This window comes from Cornus florida, unplaced genomic scaffold (assembly GCF_030987335.1).
Source record: "Cornus florida cultivar Cherokee Brave unplaced genomic scaffold, ASM3098733v1 CherokeeBrave_3.0.0_Hap2_Chr06, whole genome shotgun sequence".
NCBI classification, from domain to species: Eukaryota; Viridiplantae; Streptophyta; class Magnoliopsida; order Cornales; family Cornaceae; genus Cornus; species Cornus florida.
In genome coordinates, this window is record NW_026775576.1 from 22,502,609 (window position 1) to 22,528,836 (window position 26,228).

A 26,228-nucleotide genomic window follows, 5' to 3' on the forward strand; every position below is an offset into this window, starting at 1 on the left:
AATAATGCTACTCCCAGTGCTTGTTAATGTCATTGCACTAGATGCACCAAGGAAGCACGGACACACTAAAATAGGCGAAGAATTCGTGTCTGACACGTGTCGAACACCGACACTTGTCGAACACGCCCCAACACATGTTGGACATGCCAAAAAACGTGTCTAGAATTTTTTATTTTTTTTTTAATTTTCGGACATGACTCAGTTACAGCAAGAACACTCCGCAGACACGCGTCCGACACGTCAAGGGAGTATGTCTGACAAGCGTGTCTTATTTTTGGGGGTCTAAAAGAAAATTTTTTTAAAAAAATTGAGTTAAAGTATAAATATGTGAAATTATTTAACAACTTTTACTCACTTATGTGGCCAGTACATAATAATTTTAAACTTGTAATTAAATGATACTAGTTATTATTCTAATGTTTTGTTTTTTTATTTGGTTTTATAATTCTGCAACATTGTTCTTTTATAATTTATTAGTTATGAGTTATGATTTGTGTATTTTTTTCATGGTGAGGTTGATGAAAAATAGTAACACTCAAGTAATTTTTCAAGTACTATATATATATATATATATATATATACCATTCACCATGTCCTCGCCGTGTTCGTGTCCTAATTTTTTTGGATTTGCCGTATCCAGTCATATCCGTGTCCCATATCGGCGTCCGTGCTTCTTAGGCCACCAGAAGATGCCTGTGCGCCACCCATAGATCCATCGCCATTGCCAAAAAGAGAACCCTGAGACTGATTTTTTGGAGTTGAAGTGGTGGTCGGAGCACTGAATCCAAAAATGCTACTTCCAGTGCTTTTTGCACTAGATGTGGCACCAAAAGGTGAGCTGGTTAGGTTGGCAGTGGCTGTATCCTCTGTATTCGCTTTTAAATTTGTATTTTGCGCACAAGACGTTGATACTGCTGCAATTGATGTTGATGGAGAGCAACAGAGGGACCAAATCTGAAAATGGGTCTGGCAGAAAATGAAGGGGCTGCAGCCGAGCTAGTGAGACTGCTACTGGAGGCAGTTGTGGTGGTGGCGATGCTAGTGGAATTTTGACCTGGGCTGCAAAAGAGAATATTGAAGGGCTTGAAGCAAGCAACCCATAATTTAGACATGAATTATTGGCAGGGGCAACGAAGGAGAAAATGCTGCTTGTTGACGATGAATTCGATAAAGCAGAAGAAAATACTTTATCGGATTTTCCTGTTAAGTCTCCAGCATTCCGAGTATTCTTATCATCAAAATTTTCAGCCTCAGAAGTTCTGAGACAGCATCAGTTGCACCAGAGGCGACAGTGACAAAGCTACACACACATTAAGGAAAATCAGAAAATGCTCTAATTAATTTAAAATTAGACAATTGAAAAAAAAAAAAAAAGTTTGGAGACCATATTTATCTTTTCCCCCTTTTTTCCCCTTATTATGGTTGTATTAAAAATAAATGGCTGGATCTTGTCCACTTCATGCGGAGATATCTCAGGGAACTGAAACAGAAAGTACCATCCAGCAGACCAGAACACAAAATTTTGGAATAGTAAACAAAACCACCAATAATCATCAATCCCCCATATATCACACTTTTACCAAAAATCCCAAAAAAGGTGCTTGCATATGTAACTATGCACATTTGGACAATCATACTTATTTAATCAATGTATGTAGTTGCAGCTTTCAACTGCAATTAGTTTCAACAGGTCTTCATGCAGAGTACCATAGCACAGCAGATCAAGTAATTTCTTCTGTCTTTTGGTTGAAGAGGATATTATATATATTTTTTTGATAAGTAGTTGAAGAGGACATTATGACAAGAAGGATTAAAATAGTAAAAGAAAAAGGAAAGTAAAGAAATGTATAAAAGATTAAATGCCCAAAAAAGATTGTGACTGCTTTCTCAAAATCCCAGTATGCCAAACATCCTACACGGTAGTTTTTTTCTACACACACGAAGGTTAAATATAAGTGTTCATAAACAGTATTCCTTACAGAAAATATAAGTGTTCATAACCATATATTTCAAATCACAAGGTTTGGACACATCCAAAATGCAAGGTCACAGTTTTGACATGTTGTCAAACATTAGTAAGGTATAAAACATCCTACATGGTCTGAGTTTTTTTCTACACATGCAAAGGTTAAATATCACTCTTTTCTGAAAAAAGAGTGTGCACGGTACGTATGCATAAATAGTATTCACTTATAGGAAATATAAGTGTTCAAAACCATACATTTCAATTCAAAAGGTTTGGACACATCCAAAATGCAAGGTCACAATTTTGACATATTGTCAAACACTAGTACGTATTGTGTGAACAGATTGTACTGCAGCACCAATGGCCCAAGACTTGTGGTAACCTCTCCAAAGATTTGTTTGGTTCTACCAAGAACAATTACTAATCTTTTCAATGGATAAATTAACTAAATTAACAAAATGGTAAACTCACTTTAATTGAAGGGGGCCCCCTTCTTCAATGTACAGTGTTTGGAAGGGAGGAACAGAGTATTATTGTATGAGTGGAGTTTTCATCTCACCAATTGAATACTAAATATTTCTTTTTACTACACACACACACACACACAAATGTATACAGGTCAAGAGTGCATTAAAAGGTAACTTATATTCAATTTCGGGAATAAATGCAACTCTCTTCAATTTGTGTGGTTTCCTGCATTTCGGATACTTTTCATCTCACAAATTGAATGCGTGCTACTAAAATATTTGTTTGATGTATATATAGTTTTATACAGGTCAAGAGAGCCTCAAAGGGTAACTTTACTTGTTCTTTGGAATAAATGCAGCTCCTATCAATATGCGGTTTCTGCATTTTAGTTTTTTAATTTTCATTCAAAACAATTTTTCCCCACTGCTCAATATGCATCAGCTTATAACAAATTTGAAGCAAGGAAAGCCAAAATAAATGTTCAAATCATCAGAAATGATATTATGAGGAGAGAGAGAACTGACCCATTCGAGCCCGACAAAGCACTAGATTTGAGGTCTGAAGATTCACTAGCAGGAGACGAAGGAATTTCAAATGGTGGAACTTTATCAACATTTTTAGAACCAAAACTAAACAAGGGAGGTGGAACACCTGCTTCTTTTAATGGAACAATTTTATCAATTCCTGAGGTTGATTGTGGAGTACGCAAAGTTGGCTGGAGAGTCGAGCTGGGAGCAGCTGTAGGGGGAAGGTAAAGATGAAACTTTTCTCACCCACCACAGACCCATTATTAGTCTCCAAACCAATTCTTTGGCCGAATTCAGAACCTGCAGGAGGCTTGACTTCACATGAAGCTGATTTTTTGTCCACTGCTTCAGTTTCAGTACCAACAGCCTTGCTTTCCACCACAGACGCCCTCAGTTTTTCTCTCCCTTTCAGTGGTTTGGAGGTGCCACCATTAGAATGTACATCATAATCCAGCTCCAGAGAATCCTTCATAAAAGAACCATAAAATTAGATTTTGTAGCACATTCACAAGAACATTAAATAGAACAAGGAAAACATATTATAAACAACTAAAACACATCAAATAATAGTCTTCTCTAAATCAAACCAAGAAAAAACAGCCAACAGACTTGGAAGATATTCATATGCTGACTTAACTCCGGTGACAGCATTTTTTTTTATATACAAGTATTTAACTCCAGTGACAGCATTATCAACCCATAATAGTTCATGCCAGCCACATTTCACTTCCTTTTTAGAAACCAGGAAACTTTTTTTCCAGACTACAGCAACTCCAACCTATAGAAAGGACCAACCAAATAGTCAAAAGAACCTCAGGTACATTTATACAAAGTGTAAGGGTGAGAAACAAGGACTACAGAATCATAGAACTGTATCTGAAGTAAAAAAATAAGTACATTAGAATTGATACAAGCCAAGCAGAAGACTGAGGACAGAAAATTGTCCAAGGGGAACTATCAGAGTACATGACCAACAAACCTCATGCGCACTCATCTGAAAAGCCCGTTTCTTTTGTGGAGGTAAAGCGACAAAATTTGCAGTAGCAGGACCTGTATTTTTAAAACTGGGTACAGTATCTTTAACTGAAACTGTAGCATCCACACTATTTACTGCAGGAGTTGACATGTCGGAATGCACAATGCTTTTGGGTCATTTTCTTCAATTTTTTCTTGCTTTTGAGAAGAGTCCCGAACATCAGGTAAAATGGTGTTGTGCGAGAATCCTCCAACTTACGACCATCTTTGGCATTCTGAAGAAACCTTGATGCATCAACATCTTCCGGGCTTCTAAAAGCCTTTCCACTTGGTGTCAACTTAGCGGGTGATTTATCCCTTTCAGCAGCTAGCCTGGCCTCGGATGATTTCTCCTTCAGGCTCAACCTTTCAAGCTGCTGCAATATTTTTGTAGCCATCTCAGTAGATTTAGCAGGAACATGGGTGAAACTTGAACTACAAATGCTGTTATCCCCATATTCTCCTAGCATTGTTGAAAATTTATGATTAGGTTCATCCAATAAAAGCACTTTTTTTGTTGACCATGAAGGACGTTCAGCCGTATCAGAACTGACTCACACTGGACCTCCAGACACTGGTATTCCTAGGAGAGAGAAGATTAATCTTTTGTCGAATTCTGCGTATGGGACCAACAGATCCAATATCATTATCTAAGACAGAACTTCTACGTTTACGTGCCTGCATAACATATATAATTAAAAAAGAATTAATGGTATAATAATGGTGAAATTCAAGGGGAAAAGCTCAACCATCTCCCACACATACCAATTGTTTAGATCCAACGCATCCATCTTGCTCCCATGCATACTGTGACAATGATGATGGTTCACCATAACCATCACTTATTGACTTGACACCCTGGAATTCGAGCAAAATATTATAAATTTCTAATATTGGGCAAGCAATAGAAGGAAATTCCCTAAGCAGATAAAAATGGCCACAGAAATAAACCTTTTGGTTAGCAGTGGAATAAATCCCGGAATACGGTGTCTGTGCCATATTGTATATTGCAGGTCTGCCGTGAGACCTTGGGTGGTAAAACCCATTTTCAGTGACCCCAAGACGTAAAGCAGATTTTGGAGTCAGTGACATGATGGATGATTTTGGAGAAAATTGTGTATTATTTAGCAAAGTTGCATCTTCCCTCGGTGCTTGACTGCGCAAAGCTAACATTGACGTTGTTGCCTTTGAAGGCCTACTTCCCATGTAAGCTTCGGCAAGCTCAGCAGGTGAAGCAACATCCTCTTCACGGACCTGAAGACATTTTAATCTCATAAATGTGAAAAATAGTGCCATTAATAGCAAAAAAATATTTATCATTATTAGAATGCATGCAAAACAGAGGAACTGCTCACTAAATTGTCAATCAAAATTACAAAAAAATTGAGTGTCTCATCTTACTCTTGAACTGACAATAGGAGTAGAAATGCCTCCATGTAATCGACAATTCTCAGTCCCAGATTTTAGCATTGGAGTATTTGCAAATTTGTCCTTCCTCTCAAAAGCAGATGGTGGCTTTGGAAGATTTGCTTCAGTCTTTCTGTTCTCGTTCCCCACAGGTAAATCAACAGATCTTGAATGCAACAATTCTGTCAAACGATCAATATCAGATCTGTACATAACAATTCATATCAGAAATACTGCAGAAGTTCAGACAGACATGCAGACATTGAGACCTTCAATTGATAGAAGCAAACATTAACAGCCATCCAATTCATAAATCTAGTTAAGAGCTTGAGGAAAATGACAAGAAGCCCAAAGGAATACAACAGGTTCAACGGTTAATTAATTGTCAGGGAACAGATTAGCTAGCTATATAAAATAGAAATGTTCGAGGCAGCAATATTACATAATCCTTAATTACCAGAAAAAAAAAAAAAAAAAAAAAAAAAAGAGTACATAACCCTTATCTGCTATTCATGCTTGCAATTTGGTGAGTACAGGGGGGGTCTCCAACTTTGAAAGTAGCAAACTGTAGACTACAAAATATAACTCCCTTCGATTAATTTTCAATTCCAACACTTTCCCTACTCGCTATTTCATAGGTCCCATACCCATTCCAATAGGTTCAGCACAGTTGTATGGGGTAAATAATACTAGGTAGAATTCCATAACTATATGCAGAAGAGATTGCAGCCCACATTGGTGCAGGTATAAACAATAAATGCACAAGTGCATGAACAAGCAGAAACAGTTTGTCTCACAAAATTGGGAAAATATCACAGTATAGATAGCTCATCTAAACCATGAGTTGGAAACTGCAAACATGCCACAAGTGCATGTGCATGTGTGCAATATTATAGCAACAAGTATACAATCAGTTCTTGAGCATGTTAAAAAACCATTAGGAGTCGATTCAAAATTTTACATTATTCAAAAGACTCTGGCGGAACCATCAGTACTTGAAGTAAAATGTTCCAACAAAAAGTCACCTTTTTATGTATATATGTACATATACAGATGGACACAAAAGCACACAGGAATAAGGTATACTGAATATCCAGCAAATAAAGAAGTACCTGGTAAATGTCTTCTGCCTCAACATTTCCTCATGTTCAGAAATTCTGCTACTGTTAGAGATATTACTTAAATTGCCGCCATTGTTTATGGCTGTGATTCTTGAGCCCCAAGAGGATTCTTCACACAAAATTTGTACAAATCAGATATATATAGAACACTAAGTGATAAGTGCTGAAATATGCACATTTCACTACTACATAAACAAAAGGGATTCACAACAATTTTACGTGCACAATTGCACAAATTCGCGTAAAATGAAGATCAAAGATTCAAAATGCCTTAAACGTAAAACAATTCACATTAGCTTATTTACTCCAACAGAGTTTACACACAGCCACTAGAAACAAATATACATTAAAAATATGCATCCATAGGAACCTAAAAACAAAGTATCCCAAATTCATGTCCCTTGGCATTCATTTAAATGTGAGAATGTGGTTTGTACAATGCCATTCTCGAACAATAAGTAGGAGACAAGAGGTTGCAGTGAGGTAACGTTGTTTAACACCAAACTTTTCGTATTTACATAAACAAAAATAAGTGAATATACAAATGCAGAACTGCCATATCCAATTTCCAAAGGCTACAATTAGAGGAAAAGAAAGCTTATAATGCTAATGCTTTACAAAGAAACTCAACAATTTAATGCATCAAACGGATGCCCCACCACTCAGATGACGTTATACACGACACCTTTAAAAATATCAAGTAAAACTTCTCCAAAGAGACTGTCTTGTTGTACTTAAAGAAGATGATGCAGACTGATATCACAAACCATTATGAAGTTAATGGCAATCTGGAACTCAAAATAGTACACAAATTTGAATTACTTACAGTATGTGATGAGAAGAAACTTCCACTCTAGGATGACGAGAAAGGTGTTCCAGGACAATCTAAACAAGTTTGCTCAGTCTGTGGTATGTTTGGCAGTGGCAGGCCATGCCATGTAGGCAATTGCTGCAATAGTTGAGAAAACAGCAGAAGCCGAACCAGACCCAGAATAAAAGGCATCCCAACATTAGGTGAAGATATACCATGCGAACCTGAACAACAAAATTGTTGCGAAGCCAAAGGTGCATGTCCTTGCTGTGGCAGAAACCCGTGTAGCAAATGGATTTGCTCAGAGTGAAATATTATAGATCTTACAAGAAGCAGATAAGGGAGGCTCGTGCACTAGGCTAGCCCCTTATAGAAGAAGCAGATAAGGAATGACGCGGAGGAGGAGAAGAAGGGAGGGGGGAGGGAGAGAGAAATATTTCAAGGCCAAAATAACACAGCTAAACAATATAAATTATTGTAAAAAGGATTAGCAGAAATATATTTTACGATATTATAATCTTGGGCAGGAAAAAGAGACTGAACCAAGTACTAAAACTAATTAAGTTGAACAAAAACTCATGCCAAAGGAAAATATATAATTCTTCAAGTTAATCCAGTCCAAGATTGGTCTGAACTGTCATAATAAATATTTTGACAATATCCTAAATTCAATTTAGTCGACTGAAAACTCAAGCCAAAATTGTTGCGAACCCAAAGTTTCCTGTCCTTGCTGTGCAGAACCACATCTAGCAAATTGATTTGCTCATGGTGATCATATTATAAATTTTAGAAGAAGCAGATAAGGGAGCCTCGTGCACAGGGCTAGCCCTTTTAAGAAGAAGCAGACAAAGAATGACATGTAACTCAAAAAGGAGAGAAGTTTACCTGCATAGGGAACGTTGTAGCATAACTTTGAGTACCCATTGATCCAACTCCAGGACACTTTTACAGGGGAGAGAGAGAGAGATGAAAGGAGGGGGGGGGGGGGGGGGGTTGGTTTGGAGAAATATTTAGAGGCCAAAAAAAACACGGCTAAACAATATAAATTATTGTAAAAAGGATTAGCAAAAAATATGTTACGATATTATAATGTTGGCCAGCGAAAAGAGAGTGAACCAAGTACTAAAACTAATTAAGATGAACCAAAACTCATGCCAAAGGGAAATATTATTTTCTTCAAGTTTATCCAGTCAAAGATTGGCCTGAAGTGTCATACTAAAGATTTTGACAATATCCTAAATACAATTTAGTTGACTGAAAACTCAAGGCAAAATTGTTGAAAACCCAAAGTTGCCTGTCCTTGCTGTGCCATAACCACATGTAGCAAATGGGCTAGACTGATACAGTACATCTTTATTCTAATGCTATTTAATGTTTTACAATTGGGAAGGGAAAAAAAAAAAGGACAAAAAGTCTGAAAATTAACGTTGATTTATCTACTTGTTAAAGCTTGAATATCGATCATCCACTGATCACTTATGATCCAAAGTGGATGTGTTAATTACTTTGGATGTGTTAATTATTAACCACTTATTAACATAGAATAATAATAATAATTAGTAGTTCAAAAGTTATATCTGATTATTTTATGACCTCATCATCATCACTTACTCATTAATATGTAGAAGCAAGCCAAAGCCAGCCTCTTTTAGTACAAGTTGGTTAAGTCCAAATCCTCACCATTTAGAGAACAAAACCTTACAAGAAATAACATTCATTTACAGTGATGACGACCAACTTGCATAAAATGTGATTAGCTGCCTTACAATTTCACTTCACAATACCAATCACTAAATAAGGATTTCTTTGCCAATAGGCATGGCCACAAGATTCAAAATTTCACTATTATGTCATTAAAACCTTGATTACATTAAAAAATAATTCCTATTTTAGTATATGCGAGCAAAAACTTGAAAAAGGAAACATACACAAGAACACACGAGCTAATCACTGCCAGCGCACAATATTTTTCTTTGTTCTCTATATGGGAGTCGGTCAAACAGGTCGGTCTTCATAAAAATTAGTTTTTCTCCTTACAATATTGACTACCACAAGATCATTCTACAATGGAGTCCCAGGAAGTCCAAGAAAGAAAATATGATTAGTTCTACCAGAATCTATAACTTAGAATTTTCATACCTTCCCCCGATGGCTCAGATGCAAATGAACATGATGGGTACGTACCAGTCCTTGTAGATGCTTTCGATGCTTGGAGCTGGTTCCATTCTTAATAACCTCCTGCAGCAACTAATATTCATATCACAAAGTGGTTTTTTTTCCCGGTTGATTGGTGGTGGGGTGGGGACCGTGGGGTTAAGGGACTGGGTAAGGTACTCATACACACATTCACTATTTAGAACTTGAACCCTCAACCTCCCTCCCCCAAAAAGGAAGGTGATACCAAGAAGGTAAAGAAAAACCTTCCGAGCTTTACTTCTAGTTATTATTTTTTCCCCTTCCAAAGTGTTTCAGGTGAAAAGAAACCTTGTACAATAAATTTCTTCAATGAAGAATATAACGAGTTCCATGACTAATATAATTTCTGATTTAAAAAATAAATAAGGGAATTTGGAACATGGACAATTACCAATAAGACCACCTGTACAAAGTAACAAAAGATGATCTCTAATACAATGCAGTAAACAATATTTTCTCATTCTATTTGATCTCTTTAAAAGATAACGGACACTAATCTGATGGATTGAGGAAATCCCTGGTGCCGGAAGTTGACAGTTTAGTATCACAAATGGTGACAGCTGTCATATGTAACCATGTCTAATGAGAAAATAATAAGCATAATGATTCAGATTACTCGATCCCTTTTATACTAATGAAATGCATAATAACAATAATAATAATAAGTGATGCTAGTGCCAAAAACCATTTCACTTCTACCACAGGCAGCAGGGTGAGCTGCTAAAATTGAAAGCACTAACCTGTATAAGTCGTTGAGCATTATCAACTTCTGAAGAGGTGCCTTCCATTTCGACAGTCATCTCGTCAGGAATGCCCTCAGTCTCTGACACAATAAGATTTGCTCCATTAGTATGGTGAATGTAAGCAACATTGGCTCCACCGATCCCAATAACGTCCTCGGCCTCTAGTAATGATACTTGCATTGATTGCATTATCTAAGACAATATAAAAAATAACAATATAAATAATATCTAATCATAATAATAACAAGGGTAAAGTGAGAAAAACATCCCTAATGTTTAAATTTTGGGTAAAATAACACCCCTAACCTTTATTTTGGGTATATAAGTTTGTAGTTTTAAAAAATGGGTAAAGGGCTTAATTCGTATAATATGTGAGAAAATCACATTTAAGTATAATAAGTAATAAATTCTCTAAAATACGCTTTTGGTCTCCCCAAAATGCCCTATTACCCTCTCGATACGAAGTCGTTATTGGTTAAGGCACTTTGGTCATTTTACATTTTACTTTGTTTTTCACCTTCTTTTTTTTTCAAATACATAAGGGCACTTTAGTCTTTTAATCGGTCCACTGACAACAGGCCCTTGTTCTCACCAAAGATTAGGGACTGTTAAGAACGTAGAGGGGGTAATACATTATATGCATACCATAAGGGTAATAACAACAACAATACTAGCATCAAGGAACGGTAACAATTTCGATAACAGGGAAATATAAAAACAAAATGGCAGTAAACATGATCAGCCCTCAAACTATAAGTTTGGTGTGTGTGGAAGAAAATGGACTTGGATCCTCTAAATTATCCTAAGTTGAATTCTCCACCGAATGATGTGGCATTTATGATACATCTGCGGCCTATATTAAACCACTTCAGCTAATTTTTAAATACAATTTAGGAAACTGCACTGTTTTAAGATAAAGCTTTAAGATACCTTAATGACGTTACTTCGCTCTCTCTCTCCTCTTCTCTGAAATAAGATCGCTCCCTCTCTCTTCTAGTTCAGTCCAATCTCAAACATTTTCTGATAGGCTTGGTATGATATGCTTTAGAGCTATTGATTGCAGAATCAATATTTACACACCCTGCATTTACACTTAATTGCATGCCTTTTATTCAACCATTTACACTTCAATTTATTTCTGAATCTGAATGAAAATGCATAAAGTTTTTACCAACCAAATATTTAGTAGTTCTAAATAATAAAGAACGTGTGTTGATATCATGTCAAACTATGCTCAAAACTCAAATTTCACAAAATTCATCGAATCAGAGACTATATACTATTAAATTCAAAACCTACTATTTTGAAACAGACGTAACAGCTGATGTACATGAAGAACCAATCCACTACAGTTATTTTCTCTTTCAAGATTTCACAATTTTGATGTTTTCCTCCACAGATTTTAAAAAGATATCAGAATGAAAACCCTGATCACAACATTAGTGCCTATACAATACTTGCAACTAGATTAGTAACTCCAAGATCACACCAGTAATATTGTGTACTTTAGTGAAGATGTGCATGTTAAGATGAAGAGACTTTGAAAGGGTGAAGTTTCAGAAAACTGCTAATGAACTTGCGATCAGAATGATCCCTTTGTTGCCTGCTATCAATTCATTGAGGGTATCATTTCACCCACAATGTGATTCTCTTGAAATCCTAATAATAACATTATTTAGCTTTTCTCTATCGTTAAATACCATCAATACAAAACAAAATGAACAAGTTTGATCCAAACAAACACTAAGACAAGGCAGACATTGCAGGATGATTAGAGAAATATACAATTTACATTATATGGGCCTTCTTTAAGAGAACCAAACTCTGATTTTCACGGTGCATAGGATTCCTCCATAAGATATAAGAAAAACTAGGAAAATTTGAACACCACAAAAAATTGCATACTTTAGTGAAGATGTGCATGTTAAGACGAAGAGACTTTGAAAGGGTGAAGTTTCAGAAAACTGCTAATGAACTTGCGATCAGAATGATCCCTTTGTTGCCTGCTATCAATTCATTGAGGGTATCATTTCACCCACAATGTGATTCTCTTGAAATCCTAATAATAACATTATTTAGCTTTTCTCTATCGTTAAATACCATCAATACAAAACAAAATGAACAAGTTTGGTCCAAACAAACACTAAGACAAGGCAGACATTGCAGGATGATTAGAGAAATATACAATTTACATTATATGGGCCTTCTTTAAGAGAACCAAACTCTGATTTTCACAGTGCATAGGATTCCTCCATAAAATATAAGAAATCCTAGGAAAATTTGAACCCCACAAAAAATATAGAATGAATCGAACGAAAGTCTGAACAGATTAGAGAATCAATGCAAGAAAACTACATATAAAATAAGAGTTAAGCTTAAGGCAAACACTAAAAGAAGTCTATCTATTAGGGAGCAATGCCGGGAGAAAAAGAAATTCCTGTATCAAAAAAATTTAATATGGTCCATAATTAACACACGTGAATGTTCTAAAGACAACAACGAACAACTAGTCCAGAAGGGTGAAGAATCAAATAATTACTACTATATAAACAAAAGGGATTCACAACAATTTACATGCACAATTGCACAAATTTGCGTAAAATGAAGATCAAAATGCCTTAAATGTAAAAGAATTCACATTAGCTAATTTACTCCAACAGAGTTTACACACAGCCACTAGAAACATATATACATTAAAAATATGTATCCATAGGAACCTAAAAACAAAGTATCCCAAATTCATGCCCCTTGGAATTCATTCAAACATGTGAGAATTTGGTTTGTACAATGCCATCCTCGTTTTGTTGCCCTCAAAGAAAAATTAATTCACTAAAGAAGGAAAAAAGAAGAAAAGAAGGAGACAGATAGTCATTTCTCTGCAAATACAGGAGGAAAGCAAAACAATAAGTAGGAGACAAGAAGTTGCAGTGAGGTAACATTGTTTAACACCAAACTTTTCATATTTACATAAACAAAAATAAGTGAATATACAAATGCAGAACTGTCATTTCCAATTTCCAAAGGCTGTGATGAAAAGAAAGCTTATATTGCTCATGCTTTACAAAGAAACTCAACAATTTAATGCATCAAACAGACGCCAATGCCACTCAGATGATGTTGTACACGACACCTTTAAAAATATCAAGTAAAACTTCTCCAAAGAGACCGTCTTATTGTACTTAAAGGGTAGGGGGCTCACATCCTGAAACATGATCCAAAATATACATCAGCTTTGGTCTAGGTACCCTTACCAAAAGACAAAGGAGGTGAAAAGCGAGGATGAGCTTTGCCAAAGAAAGATACACGTTAGAATCCTCATACCAGTTGCTGGTAACAGCAGAGTTCTTTATGTCACTCACACAACATCAAATTTGCACTAAAATGCCAGACTTGACTTGCAGTTTTTTACGCCTTATTTGAACCCTAATCAGCTCTGACTGACTCTTCAACCCCCATTAAGTGGAAAACAAGGAGCTTAGACTTTGTATTTCTTAAATTAACCACTCAACTGAAATATTTAATAATAGTACCATGCAGCTTCTCTGATATCCTACGCAAATTTAACTCTCTAGAGTAGAATTAACAAATACCATTCAAGCGGCCAGTATCAAGGAAACATAAGGACATTGTACAAACAACAGAGAAGTTCTAAGATGATAAATACTAAAAAGAATTCAATGAAGGGTGAATTCTGACTTACTGGAACTGTTGCAGCAGTAACTGAGGGTTGTTGCCCAGTCACCTGCACAGGTGTAACATTTGTTTGCTGGTCGAAAGAAGATGATGCAGACTGAAATCACAAACCATTATGAAGTTAATGGCAATCTGAAACTCAAAATAGTACACAAATTTGAATTACTTACAGTATGCAATGAGGAGAAACTTCCAGTATAGGATGAGGAGAAAGGTGCTCCAGGACCACCTAAACCAGTCTGCTGGGTCTGTGGTATGTTTGGCTGGCCAAGCCTTGGAGGTCATTGCTGCATTGGTTGAGAAAACGGTAGAGGCTGACCCAAACTAACAGGCATCCCAACATTAGGTAAAGATATACCATGCCAAAAAGAACAAATAGTTGCGAACCCAAAGTTGCATGTCCTTGCTCTGCCAGAATCACCTGTGTAGCAAATGGATTTACTCATAGTGAAAATATTGTAGAACTTATAAGAAGCAGTTAAGGAATGACGGGTGGGGGGTGGGGGCTGGGGTATGGGAGAGAGAAATATTTAGAGGCCAAAATAACAAAGATAAACAATATAAATTATGGTAAAAAGGATTAGCAGAAATATATTTTATGATATTATAATCTTGGGCAGGGAAAAGAGAACGAACCAAGTATTAAAACTAATTAAGTTGAACAAAAACTCATGCCAAAGGGAAATATATAATTCTTCAAGTTAATCCAGTCAAAGATTGGTCTGAAATGCCATAATAAAGATTTTGACAATATCCTAAATTCAATTTAGTCGACTGAAAACTCAAGCCAAAATTGTTGCGAACCAAAAGTTTTTCTTCCCGTGACAGAACCACGTCTAGCAAATTGATTTGCTCATAGTGAACATATTATAGATCTTACAAGCAGCAGAAAAGGGAACCTCATGCACTAGGCTAGCCCTTTTTAGAAGAAGCAGATAAGGAATGACATGTAACTCAGAAAGGAGAGAAGTTTACCAGCATAGGGAACGGTGGAGCAGAACTTTGAGGGCCCATTGATCCAACTCCAGGAGGATTAGGATAACACTGCTAAACAATATAGATTATTGTAAAAAGGATTAGCATAAATATATTTTACGATATTATAATTCTTCAAGTTAATCCAGTCAGATTGGCCAGAACTGTCATTATAAAGATTTTGACAATATCCTAAACTCCATTTAGTTGACTGAAAACTCAAGCCAAAGGAAAACAGCCCAAGTTTCAATACATTGAAAATGACCAAAAATTAATGGAAAATATGTGAGCAGCACAAATCTTCGCTTAAATAAATTTATAATTAAAAAAATAAAAATAAAAAAAATAAGTTCATAAATCTTGGGCAGGGAAAAGAGAATGAACCATGTACTAAAACTAATTAAGTATAACAAAAACTCATGCCAAAGGGAAATATATAATTCTTCAAGTTAATCCAGTCAAAGATTGGCCAGAACTGTCATTATAAAGATTTTGAAAATATCCAAAATTCAATGTAGTCGACTGAAAACTCAAGCCAAAATTGTTGCGAACCAAAAGTTTCCTGTCCTTGATGTGCCAGAACCACGTGTAGCAAATGGATTGGCTCAAAGTGAACATATTATAGATCTTATAAGAAGCAGATAAGGGAGCCTCATGCACTAGGCTAGCCCTTTTTAGAAGAAGCAGATAACCAATGACATGTAACTCAGAAAGGAGAGAAGTTTACCTGCATAGGGAACTGCGGAGCAGAACTTTGAGGGCCCATTGTTCCAACTCAAGGAGGCCTAGGAGGCTTTTACAGAGACAGAGACAAAAGCGGGGCGGGGCCCGGGTGGGGGGGGTGGGGGGGGGGGGGGGGGGGAAGAGATATTTACAGGCCAAAATAACACAGCTAAACAATATAAATTATTGTAAAAAGGATTAGCATGATTTGGCGTCTGAAGGTTTACCGCAATCCACACTTAGCACGGTTGGAATCTGGTCCAATACAATTTTCAAAATTCTCTCACATATTATCCTAGGTTTTTAAATAAAATAAAAATAAAAATTTGAAACTCAACATCAGATGAATACATACACACTTTGGGACTGGGCAGTGGGCACAACCCTTTTCTTTCTTTTTTTCCTATTGGTTTTTTTGTTTATTATTTTTCTTTTGTTTGCATTTATCAATTTCGTTGGCATGAGTCCGAAAATGTAAATCATCGCCATTGTGTGCTACTATTAAAACTTGGAGTTTGATACAATTTGTGCGGTTGAAGATGAAAACCCACCCCAAGTCACGTGAGGTGAGAGAGGATGTCGAATACTTTGCTTAAAATACATAGAATGAAACCTACCTGTCTTTGGCCACATCAGATTCGGTGAAATTTCGGGAATTACTATTCTGGTGTTATATCATTATTCTAAAGATTTTGACAATATCCTAAGTTCAATTTAGTTGACTGAAAACTCAAGCCAAAGTAAAACAATCCATGTTTCAATACATTGAAAATGACCGAAGATTAATGGAAAATATTTGAGCAGCACGAAACTTAGCTTAAACAAATTTATAATTGAAATAAATAAATAAAAGTGAAAAAAAAAGTTCATATACTTTGTATTTAAAACTGTTGGAATTTAGGTGGGATGGTTGAGGTGTTTGGATGATAGATGGAGTAGACTGGATAGTTGTGAACTAGGTCGTAGGAAGAGAGATGGAACACTTTGTACAAGGAAAGATATATTTTTTTTTATTGATTGGAGCACTTGCTCTCCAAGTACAAGGCTTTGGATATTGGAAGACTTGGCTTGCTTGCTTCACTTCAAGGGCAACCCCCTTAGGGTATTTATAGTCCCATTTCCACCTCCTTATTTTTTATAGAACATTCTAGAGTACTCTAAATCTAGCACTTTCTTTTTCACATAATTTCCATATGTTATTTTCTAGAAACATCTAACTAGAATTTTCTCCTATATATTTTTCACATGTAGCTTTCGAGAAACTATCTAGATTTTGCTAGAACTAATTACATAACAACCTTTATGTCTTCTAGAACTTTCTAGAATAGTGCATCATTTTTTAACACTCCTCCTTGATGCACTATTCTGAAAATCCAAGCATGCTGCATAGTACGTGAAACTTTCCACGTGGCAGCGCTTTTGTGAAGATATCTGCCACTTGCTCATTAGTGTTGCAATACTTGAGCACGATCTCCATTTGCTTCGACTTCTCTTAGGAAGTGATACTTGATTGCAATATGTTTTGTTCTACTGTGATATACTGGGTTCTTAGCCATTGATATAGCCAACTGGTTGTCACAATATATCTTTGCAGATTCATCTTGTTGTTCCTCCATATCTTCAAGTATCCTTCGAAGCCATAATGCTTGACATGCTGAGGTGTCTGCTTTCTTCGATCCATCCTCCTGCTTTAGTTTCTCGTTTGTCATCAACGGGGTAGCAACTGACTTACAACCATACATCCTGAACTTCTTTAGTAGATTCTCAGTGTACTTCTTTTGAGATACGAAGATCCCAGACTTTTCTTGGCTTATCTCCATGCCAAGGAAGTAGTGCATTAATCCCAAATCACTCATATCTAATGTACTCATCATGTCTCCCTTGAACTCTTGAATCATCTTTTCGTTATTCCCTGTGAAAATTATATCATCAACATAGAGGGAGACTATGAGAATATCAGTGTTACCTTGGGCCTTGACGTAGAGAGTATGCTCACTCTTGCTCCTCCTGATCTGTGAAGTACATCGATCCTGCTGTACCAAGCTCAAGGAGCTTGCTTAAGCCCGTATAAGGCTTTTTTTAACTTTAGAACTTTTTCTTTTCCTTCTTCGATGAAGCCCAGTGGTTGCTCCACGTAGATCTCTTCATTTAGTACTCCGTTCAGGAATGCTGATTTCACATCAAGCTGATAAATGCTCCACTTCTTCTGAGCTGAGAGAGCGACTAAAGCTCTTATAGTATCTAGTTGAGTAACTGGAGCAAATGTCTCTGTGTAGTTGATCCCAGGTAGCTGTGAGTAGCCTTTAGCTACCAACCTTGCTTTATGCTTTTGTATAGAGCTTTCGAAGTTAAGCTTTGTTTTGTAGATCCATTTAACTCAGATGATCTCTCTGTCTTCAGGTTTATCAACCTACTTCCATGTCTTGTTCTTTTGTATCATCCTTATTTCTTCTTCCATAGCCTTCACCCATACTTCTTGTTTTGATGCAACCTCAAAACTTTCTGGTTCCGTAGCTGAGAAGTTGCATATTTCATATATTTCTTGTATTGACCTTGTCTTCCTTGGAGGGCCGTCTATTATTGATGAAGGTGATAGCATCGCCCCGCGATCTTGAGTTTCAGGAGCTTCTCGTCCTTCCGCTGCTTCTTCCATGGAGTCTTGCCTTGTTAACTGCTCATAAGGTGTAGTAGCGCCTTGCTTTTCTACTTTCTCTGCTTCCCAGTTCCAAGCAGCATTCTCGTCAAACTCAACATCTCGACTGATGATAAGCTTCTTCGTCTTTAGGCTACAAACTCGATAGCCTTTTGATTTTGTGCAATACCTCATGAATATGCCTTTCTCTGTCTTCTCTTCTAGCTTATCTTTTCTCTGCAGGTATATGGACGTAACAAATGCACCAAAAACTCAGAGATAGCTGAGGGTTTCTTACCACACCATGCTTCAATAGGGGTCTTGCCTTGGACAACCTTTGTTGGGCATCTGTTTAGTAGATAGACTGCAGTGTATACTGCTTCAGCCCAAAGCTTCTTCAGGAGTCCTTTTTCCATCAGCATTGAGCTGGCCATCTCCATGACAGTTCGATTCTTCCTTTCTGACACACCGTTTTGCTATGGAGTATACCCAACAGTAAATTGATGCTCTACGCCTTCATCTTCCTAGAACTTGTTAAATTCTCGAGTTATACTCCTTGCCTCTGTCACTTCTAAGTCCCTTGATGTAGTGGCCACTCTGCTTCTCAACAAAATACTTGAATTTTTTTATTTTTTTTATTTTTTATTTTTTATAAGTTAAAATACTTGAATTTTTTGAAAATTCCAATAACTTCAGATCTTTCTTTTAGGAAGTAGACCCATGTCATCCTCGTATAGTCATCAATGAAGAGGATGAAGTACCTGTTTTGATGAAGAGATAGTGTCCTGATTGGTCCACATACATCAGTGTGGACTAGCTCAAGATGTTTCTTGGCTCTCCAAGCCTTTCCTGAAGGGAATGGTTGCCGATGTTGTTTCCCTAGTAGGCAGCCTTTGCATACGTCCTCTCTCTCTTTGATAGTTGGCAAGTCTCTCATCATATTTTTCTGACGCAAGATGCTAAGTCCAAGGAAGTTGAAGTGGCCAAATCTCCAGTGCCATAGCAATGAGTCATCAACTTGAGCTTTCATAGTTGTCTCGTTTGAGAAGTGCTATTGAATCGGAAAATTCTGATTTCGCTCCTTTTTTGCTCAAGTAATTTCTTGATATTTTTTTTTTTTTGAATCATACATAGTGCAGGAATCTCCTCCAAAGTGCAGGGAATATCCATTATGCATCATTTGACCTGCACTTGGAACATCTTTAATATATCTCGTACCTTTATTCGTCTCGATTGCAATAGTTCCTTTGCCTTTAGTCTCCACCAGTGCACCGTTGCCCATTCTAACTTTTGATTTGACAGATGCATCGATGTTGCAGAAGATGCTCTCGTCCTTGGTCATGTGATTGCTGCAACTACTGTTGATGTACCATGTATCATTTCGCTCTTCAGAATCAGCTTGGCAGGCATAGAATAGATGTTCCTCCTCCTTCTCTGAGAAGTTGGCTTGATGATCGTTCTTGTAGGGACAGACTTTCTCTGCATGCCCGAACTTCTTACAATTTTGACATTGTGGCTTTCCACGATGCCAACAGTCTTTCTCCAGATGACTTTGTCTTCTTACATATGCCGCATGGAGAATTACTCTTTCTTTCTTTTTCTTTTGAATATCCTCCATTTCGAGATTTTTCTCCTCCTTTGGAATTCTCTCTTGATTTTTTACCATCCCCAAATTTTTGAGTTCTCACGTGACTGAAAGGCACTCTCCAATGAGCCTTCATTACGCCTACTCAGTCGAGACTCATGTGCTTGTAGAGAGACCGTTAACACTGGGACTGACAGAGTTGATATATCTTTAGATTCTTCAATAGCCACAACTATTGAATCGTATTTATCGGTAAGACTTATCAATATTTTCTCTACAACTCTTTTATCTGGAATATTCTCACCAAAGGCTCTCATCTGATTACTATCTCCATGATTCTGGAGAAGTAATCTTTTGAGGACTCATTATCCTTCATCTTACTATTCTCTAATTCTCTTTGTAGAGATTGAAGTTTAATAGTCCTTACCTTAGCATTCCCTTGAAACTCCTCCTTAAGGGTGTTCCAAGCCTCTTTAGCACTTGTAGCTCCAATTATCCTTGGAAAAATAGTATCGGTCACAGCTAGCTGGATGATGAAGAGAGCCCTTGCATCCTTTTGCTTATTTTCTTTTAGAGCTTTGGTGAGGGTGGCTCCTTCGTCAGGAACTTCATGCCCTTCTTCAACAATCTCCCATAGATCATGAGATTGAAAGAGGGTCCTCATCTTGATGGACCAGTAATCATAGTTATCTCCACCAAAGATTGGAATGGAAGGTTGAAAATTGATCCAATGGTAGCCATGACTAAGGTGATGTAGCCCTACGCCCAAAGAAGATCGGCCTAGAGCTCTGATACCACTTGTTGGAATTTAGGTGGGATGGTTTAGGTGTTTGGATAATGGATGGCGTTGATTAGATAGTTGTGAACTAGGTACTAGGAAGAGAGATGGAATACTTTGTAGAAGGAAAGATAATTTTTTTTATTGATTGGAGCACTTGCTCTCCAAGTACAAGGCTTTGGATATTGGAAGACTAGGCTTGCATGCTTCACTTCAAGGAAAACCCCCTTGGGGTAGTTATAGTCCCATTTCCACCACCTTATTTTCTCCAGAACATTCTAGAGTACTCTAAATCCAGCACTTTCTTTTTCACATAATTTCCATATGTTAATTTTTAGAAACATCTATCTAGAATTTTCTCCTATATATTTTTCACATGTTACTTTCCAGAAAGTTATATCTAGATTTTGCTAGAACTAATTATATAACAACCTTTATGTCTTCTAAACAAAAAACAACGCTGTAATAAAACACAACCAATTTTTGGTTAACTCAAAGTAGAGATGTTCTTGTGCCCAGGTCTACCATTTGAACTCTTAAATATAATGTGTTTTGCTCACAGATTTTTAGTTCACTAGGAGTTTCTCCTTTTAGATGGATCCCTCGCATACATTTTAAGCTAGATGAGAGTACAGTTTCCTATCCTATTTCATGAACATCCAGTATACACAGCTGAACAACTGCACCTCCTATTTCACTTATCATAAGAGAGAGAGAGCACTAATTAAGATTGTTCAGCAACAAGTTACTGAAGACCAATGAGTACCACCTAGTGCCAAACAGTAGCATAAGGTCAAGGGGCAAACAAAATAGTGTTCGAGGCAAAAAAAAGACATGGTTACGTGTAGCTTATTTGAATTTATAATAATCTTAGGGAAAAAAATATATATTTGAGAACAAGAACACAAGATCTATAGAGCAGACCCCGAATAGAGTGGACAAGATTTTGTTGAATAGAGTTGGGTAGAGAATTGAGATGCATTGACATATCTTAGCATTCACTTAACATGCATAATCTCAATATCAACCTCATATTATCACCAACCAATCTTGCAGTATTTCCTTTCTTGAAAGAAAGAATTATTTGCGTTTTTTTAACAATCTGTTTCTTTTTGTGCTAAGGTTTTCAAAACTTAACACACGAGACCAACTTGTTCTCATGCATCCCAACCAAATAAGACAAACCCTAGTCCTAAATACAGGTTCACCCAACAAGATTAAAATTACTAACGCAATACATTTTTCCAAAAGTGTTAAGCCAGTAAATTAGGACCATGGCCAATCCAATCCTCTAAAATAACAAGTATCATCAATTTCTAAGTTGCAATATGTGTTTATTTTTCTCCCGATAAGTACGATTCCATTTAAAAACTCTCAAGAGGGGAGTGCATCCCAAATACTACTGCACAAAAAAGAACCTGCTATATTTTCAGAGAATTGACAATATCCTTAAATTTTTCTATAGATTTACAATACCACCCATGAACCCAAAATAATAAATAATTCAGACTTAAGAATTAAGAACCCAAGAGGGAACATCCTCTCCAACAAACCACCTCCTATTGCCCTCCAACCGCGAACCCCACCACAAATAGAGGGGTAACTCTCCATGCATCAAGGGCTGGCCTCCGCACTATACAACCCTTCCAAGTCTCAATAAGACTTCTCGTGGAATCTGGCATAACCCAATTAATGCCAATCAAAGCAAATAGAAGCTCCCACTAATCCCTAGCCATGGGACAGTGCAAAAGAAGGTGGTTCACAGTCTCCTTACCCCCTTTGCACATGAAACACTAATTCACTAAAATTTGCTGCCGCCACCTCAAATTATCAATTGTCAATATCCTTCCAAGGGCAACTATCCCACCCAGTGTTGTTAACGGCGCGCCTCCTACGCTCGAGGCGCGGGTCTAGCGCATGTTGTCATCCTAGGCACACTGATGTTTACTAGACGCACCTTGGTGGCGCCTCGTCCTATTTGTCAAGCGCCCCTCACTGTTTTTTTTTTTAATGATTATTATATTTCTTAAGCCAAAAATGATACTTTTGGCAAACATAATAACCAAATAAAAAAGCCCAAGCCTTTGAAAGAAGAACTTTTGTTTAAAAGAATAAACAAATAAGAAAGCCCAAGAGTCAAAATATCAGCCGAACATAGAAAGAGTAAGACTGTGAGACCAACGACGAAGCCCTAGTTGCAAATACCAACGACGAAGCCATGTCACTTCACTAAAGCGCGCGGTGCGCGCATCGCCGTGCGCCTCGCGCCTAGGCTCCAAAGGACCTCTAGCACCTTGGTGCACCTTCAGCCTTTAATAACACTAATCTCACCAAAAGAGACACCCTTGGAGGGGCTTTGGTCCTCCAAAGTACCTCCAAAGGGAAAGAAAACTCCTGAATATCCAACTGACTCCTATATAAGGAACGCAAATCTGCATTAATGATCACAACCCATATCTGCTCATCCTCCCCCTTCCACACAAGTCTTGGTGGTAGAGGACCGCCAATAACTCAACAACCTCCTTTAAGTCCCAAACATTAAAGTGTTTCACCATCTGCATATCCCAAGTCACTCCACATCTTGATGGTGGAGGACCACCAAAAACTCATCAACCTCCTCCAACTCCCAATCATTAAAGTGTGTCACCATCTGCACATCCCAAGTCGTTCTAGCACTATCCATAATTATCAGCGACGGAAACTTAAGAATCCACTACAAATCCTGAACATTCTTGAGAAGGAACATGCTACCACGCAAAAGGAGCATGCTACCACGCCACGCATCAGTCAAGAATCTCACAACTCACCCGCTCCTAAGCCTGAAATGAATATGTTTGGATAACTTATTCCACCCCTTCCGAAGAAATTTTAAAACCCCCACCCCAGCTGGAATCCTCACCTCCCCAAACCTCCACCCTCTCCAATATTATTTTTTTGGTCATTATGTTGGCTACACATGCTGTCGTACACCCAACTCAACCCTACAATGGTTACTGACTGACCACAATTTCAATTATGTGAAATAGGCAACATTACGGGGAAACCCAAGACACCAAATCAACATATAGCTAAATTTGCATCAAATTCAACCGGCAATAAAGAATAGCTCAGATTCTGAAAAGCATAAACCCCTACGTCAGATTAGGGGTTGGGTTCAGCATTTCAAGAATCAGAATTGCCTATCTCGCGCACATTTTTTGAGCCCGTATACGAAAAATGAGTAAATCAATTCGGTTCCATTCTGACGTAGATATGCAAGAAGAATTCAATTGTTAGTTACCAATATCCAAATACCCATGCATATATACACATATATTAGCTATAAGGAATAGGAAGAAGGGTTACCTGAACAAAGACTAAGCCGATGAGCGAGGAACAAGACGATACCACCGTGCAAACAATATAAACCCTAGATAACGATTTGTATCCAACTCTGCTATATCGGAAACATGGGTAATATTACACATGCATGAGAGACACACGTGAACAAATGAACTGACTTGGGCCCAGCCCATACTAAGGAGTGCTAAGACGGGCCTTAATTTATAGGGTTAATTACAACGATACCCCATGAGGTTTGCCATATTGATAAACATATATAAGTTAGGCCTGTTTTGAATAATGAAACCCCTGAAATCCTATTAAGTTGACAAAATATCCCCTGACACCATATAACACACCATATAACACGCCTGACATATGAAAAATTGACCAATTTGCCCTTTGACTTGTTTGTGGACCTTTATTACTTTACAATGGAATTAAATGGACCAAATTACCCTCATTACCATTTGATGGGAAAAAAAATTGTATAACTACCAAAAACAGCTAGTTTGGTGTCAAAAAATCCCATATTGATAGGCATAACTACCATATGCAATTTGTGGTAGTTATGCAATTTTTGGTAATGCCAAAAATTCTAGCCATATTGATAGGGTTAATTACAATGGTACTTGCTATATAGTATATACAATGGAACTTGCTATATATAACCAACATTTAACATTAATGGTACCTAACTTGCAATATATATATAACTAGTGAAACAGAGGAGAAATAATACAGAAAATGCTAAGTGGAAGCTTTGTGTCATTTTAAGTTCGAAACTTTGCACCAAATAAATAAATAAATAATAAAAAAAAATTTATAATGGAACTGAAGTTTTGCACCAAAAAAAAAAAAAAAATTGAACTCCATTGTAGCTTTGCAACAATTAAAAAAAATTGTCCTTTGTATCATTGTAGGCAACAAGCTTTGCACCAATTAACACTCAAATGGCAGAGAAATCAAAGAGTTAGTGGGAGAGACAAAGGTGAAATAAAGGGGAGGGGGGGGGGGGGGGTGGGTCATAACTGGCACCAAATGGGGGGGGGGGGGGGGGTGGGTCATAACTGGCACCAAATGGCGCCATTTTGTGTGGGTTCTATTAACTGAGGGTATATTAGACATTTTGTCATGCATGATATTTTGGGATAAAAGTGATTTAAATATTTAGGGGCAATATCGTCTTTTTGAAACCAATAAGGCCTTGTTTGGATTACAAAACTGATAGGGGGTCTCATTGTTAAAAAAAATGCTAACTTATATATGCCTGTCAATACGATAAACCTCACGGGATATCGTTGTAATTAACCCTAATTTATAATTACACCTTAAGTATTTTAAGTTTTAAATATTTTATTAAGGCCAATTTTACCTCAAAATTACCTAAAATAATTTTGAATGTTAAATCACAAATTTTGATCGAATTTCTTTCGTGTTATAAGGATTTTTGTTTTTAGTTTAGTCCAATGTCTCAAGAGTGGTTCACTTGGGTTTATAATGAACGGTCATGCAACCCTTCCCACCATTGTTATAATGTAAAACTACTATAAATAAAAATGGAATAATTTGGACATGATTCTATCATCTTTTTCATAATTCATTTACTTTATATTATTTTATTTTATTTCATCTCATTGCCAATGCAGATGCCTCGATAGCTCAATGGTTAGTACCTCCGGTGGGTTTTTGAAGTGTTAGGTTTCGACTCTTTGCACCTACTCTTCTTGCAACAATCTTATTACCAATTTTATCTACACACAATTTTATATTTGTGCTTTATTTATCTCTCAACAGTGTAGATTTATATGAAAAAATTTTACATGTGATAGTTGGACGAGAAAGTGTGTTAGGTTTTGATCATCTTTTATACAAACAAACTGGATTCCATCGAGGCAACATAATTGTTCAATTATTATAATTATTTCCTACGTACCATCTTTACACACATTTTATGTTTTGATTTTGGTATTTTTATGATCTAACATTAATATCCATATTCAAATTGATATATTACATTTTGGTGAAATACATAATTTTATATATGTGTTTATATTATATTATATTATATATATATGTGTGTGTGTAGCATCTTGTATAACGATATTATGTGTATAAGATAATTAAGGGCAAAAATGCAATAAGAATAACATTCAGATTTCAGCTCACAATCTTAATAAATTCAGCACTAAAAAAATAAGACAATATTAAACAGATTTTCAAATTAATACATTCAGCACTTATAATTTAGTACTTAAAATTTTTAGT

The 26,228-nt window shown here is 36.8% G+C and overlaps 1 protein-coding gene across 3 annotated transcripts; it reads right to left on the reverse strand.

The window, feature by feature from the left end:
* Nucleotides 1-1,356: 1,356 nt before the first annotated feature.
* Nucleotides 1,357-24,097, reverse strand: LOC132311184 (nuclear pore complex protein NUP1-like). 3 transcript variants are annotated; one of them, XR_009482875.1, is made up of 13 exons: nucleotides 23,985-24,097; nucleotides 14,922-14,990; nucleotides 14,117-14,367; nucleotides 13,954-14,043; nucleotides 7,330-10,445; nucleotides 6,495-6,612; nucleotides 5,377-5,587; nucleotides 4,927-5,229; nucleotides 4,741-4,833; nucleotides 4,534-4,653; nucleotides 3,941-4,438; nucleotides 3,086-3,739; nucleotides 1,357-3,003 (listed from the first exon to the last, which is right to left on the reverse strand). XR_009482875.1 is itself a non-coding variant. In XM_059808967.1 (11 exons), exons 6-11 carry the CDS (start codon nucleotides 6,518-6,520, stop codon nucleotides 4,337-4,339), a joined length of 855 nt encoding a protein of 284 aa, XP_059664950.1. In that variant the 5' UTR covers nucleotides 6,521-6,612; nucleotides 7,330-10,445; nucleotides 13,954-14,043; nucleotides 14,117-14,367; nucleotides 14,922-14,990; nucleotides 23,985-24,097; the 3' UTR covers nucleotides 3,761-4,336. The 3 variants fall into 3 exon arrangements, 1 of the variants encoding a protein (XP_059664950.1); XR_009482874.1 differs by having other exon boundaries at nucleotides 1,357-3,739; XM_059808967.1 differs by lacking the exons at nucleotides 1,357-3,003; nucleotides 3,086-3,739 and having other exon boundaries at nucleotides 3,761-4,438.
* Nucleotides 24,098-26,228: the final 2,131 nt, after the last annotated feature.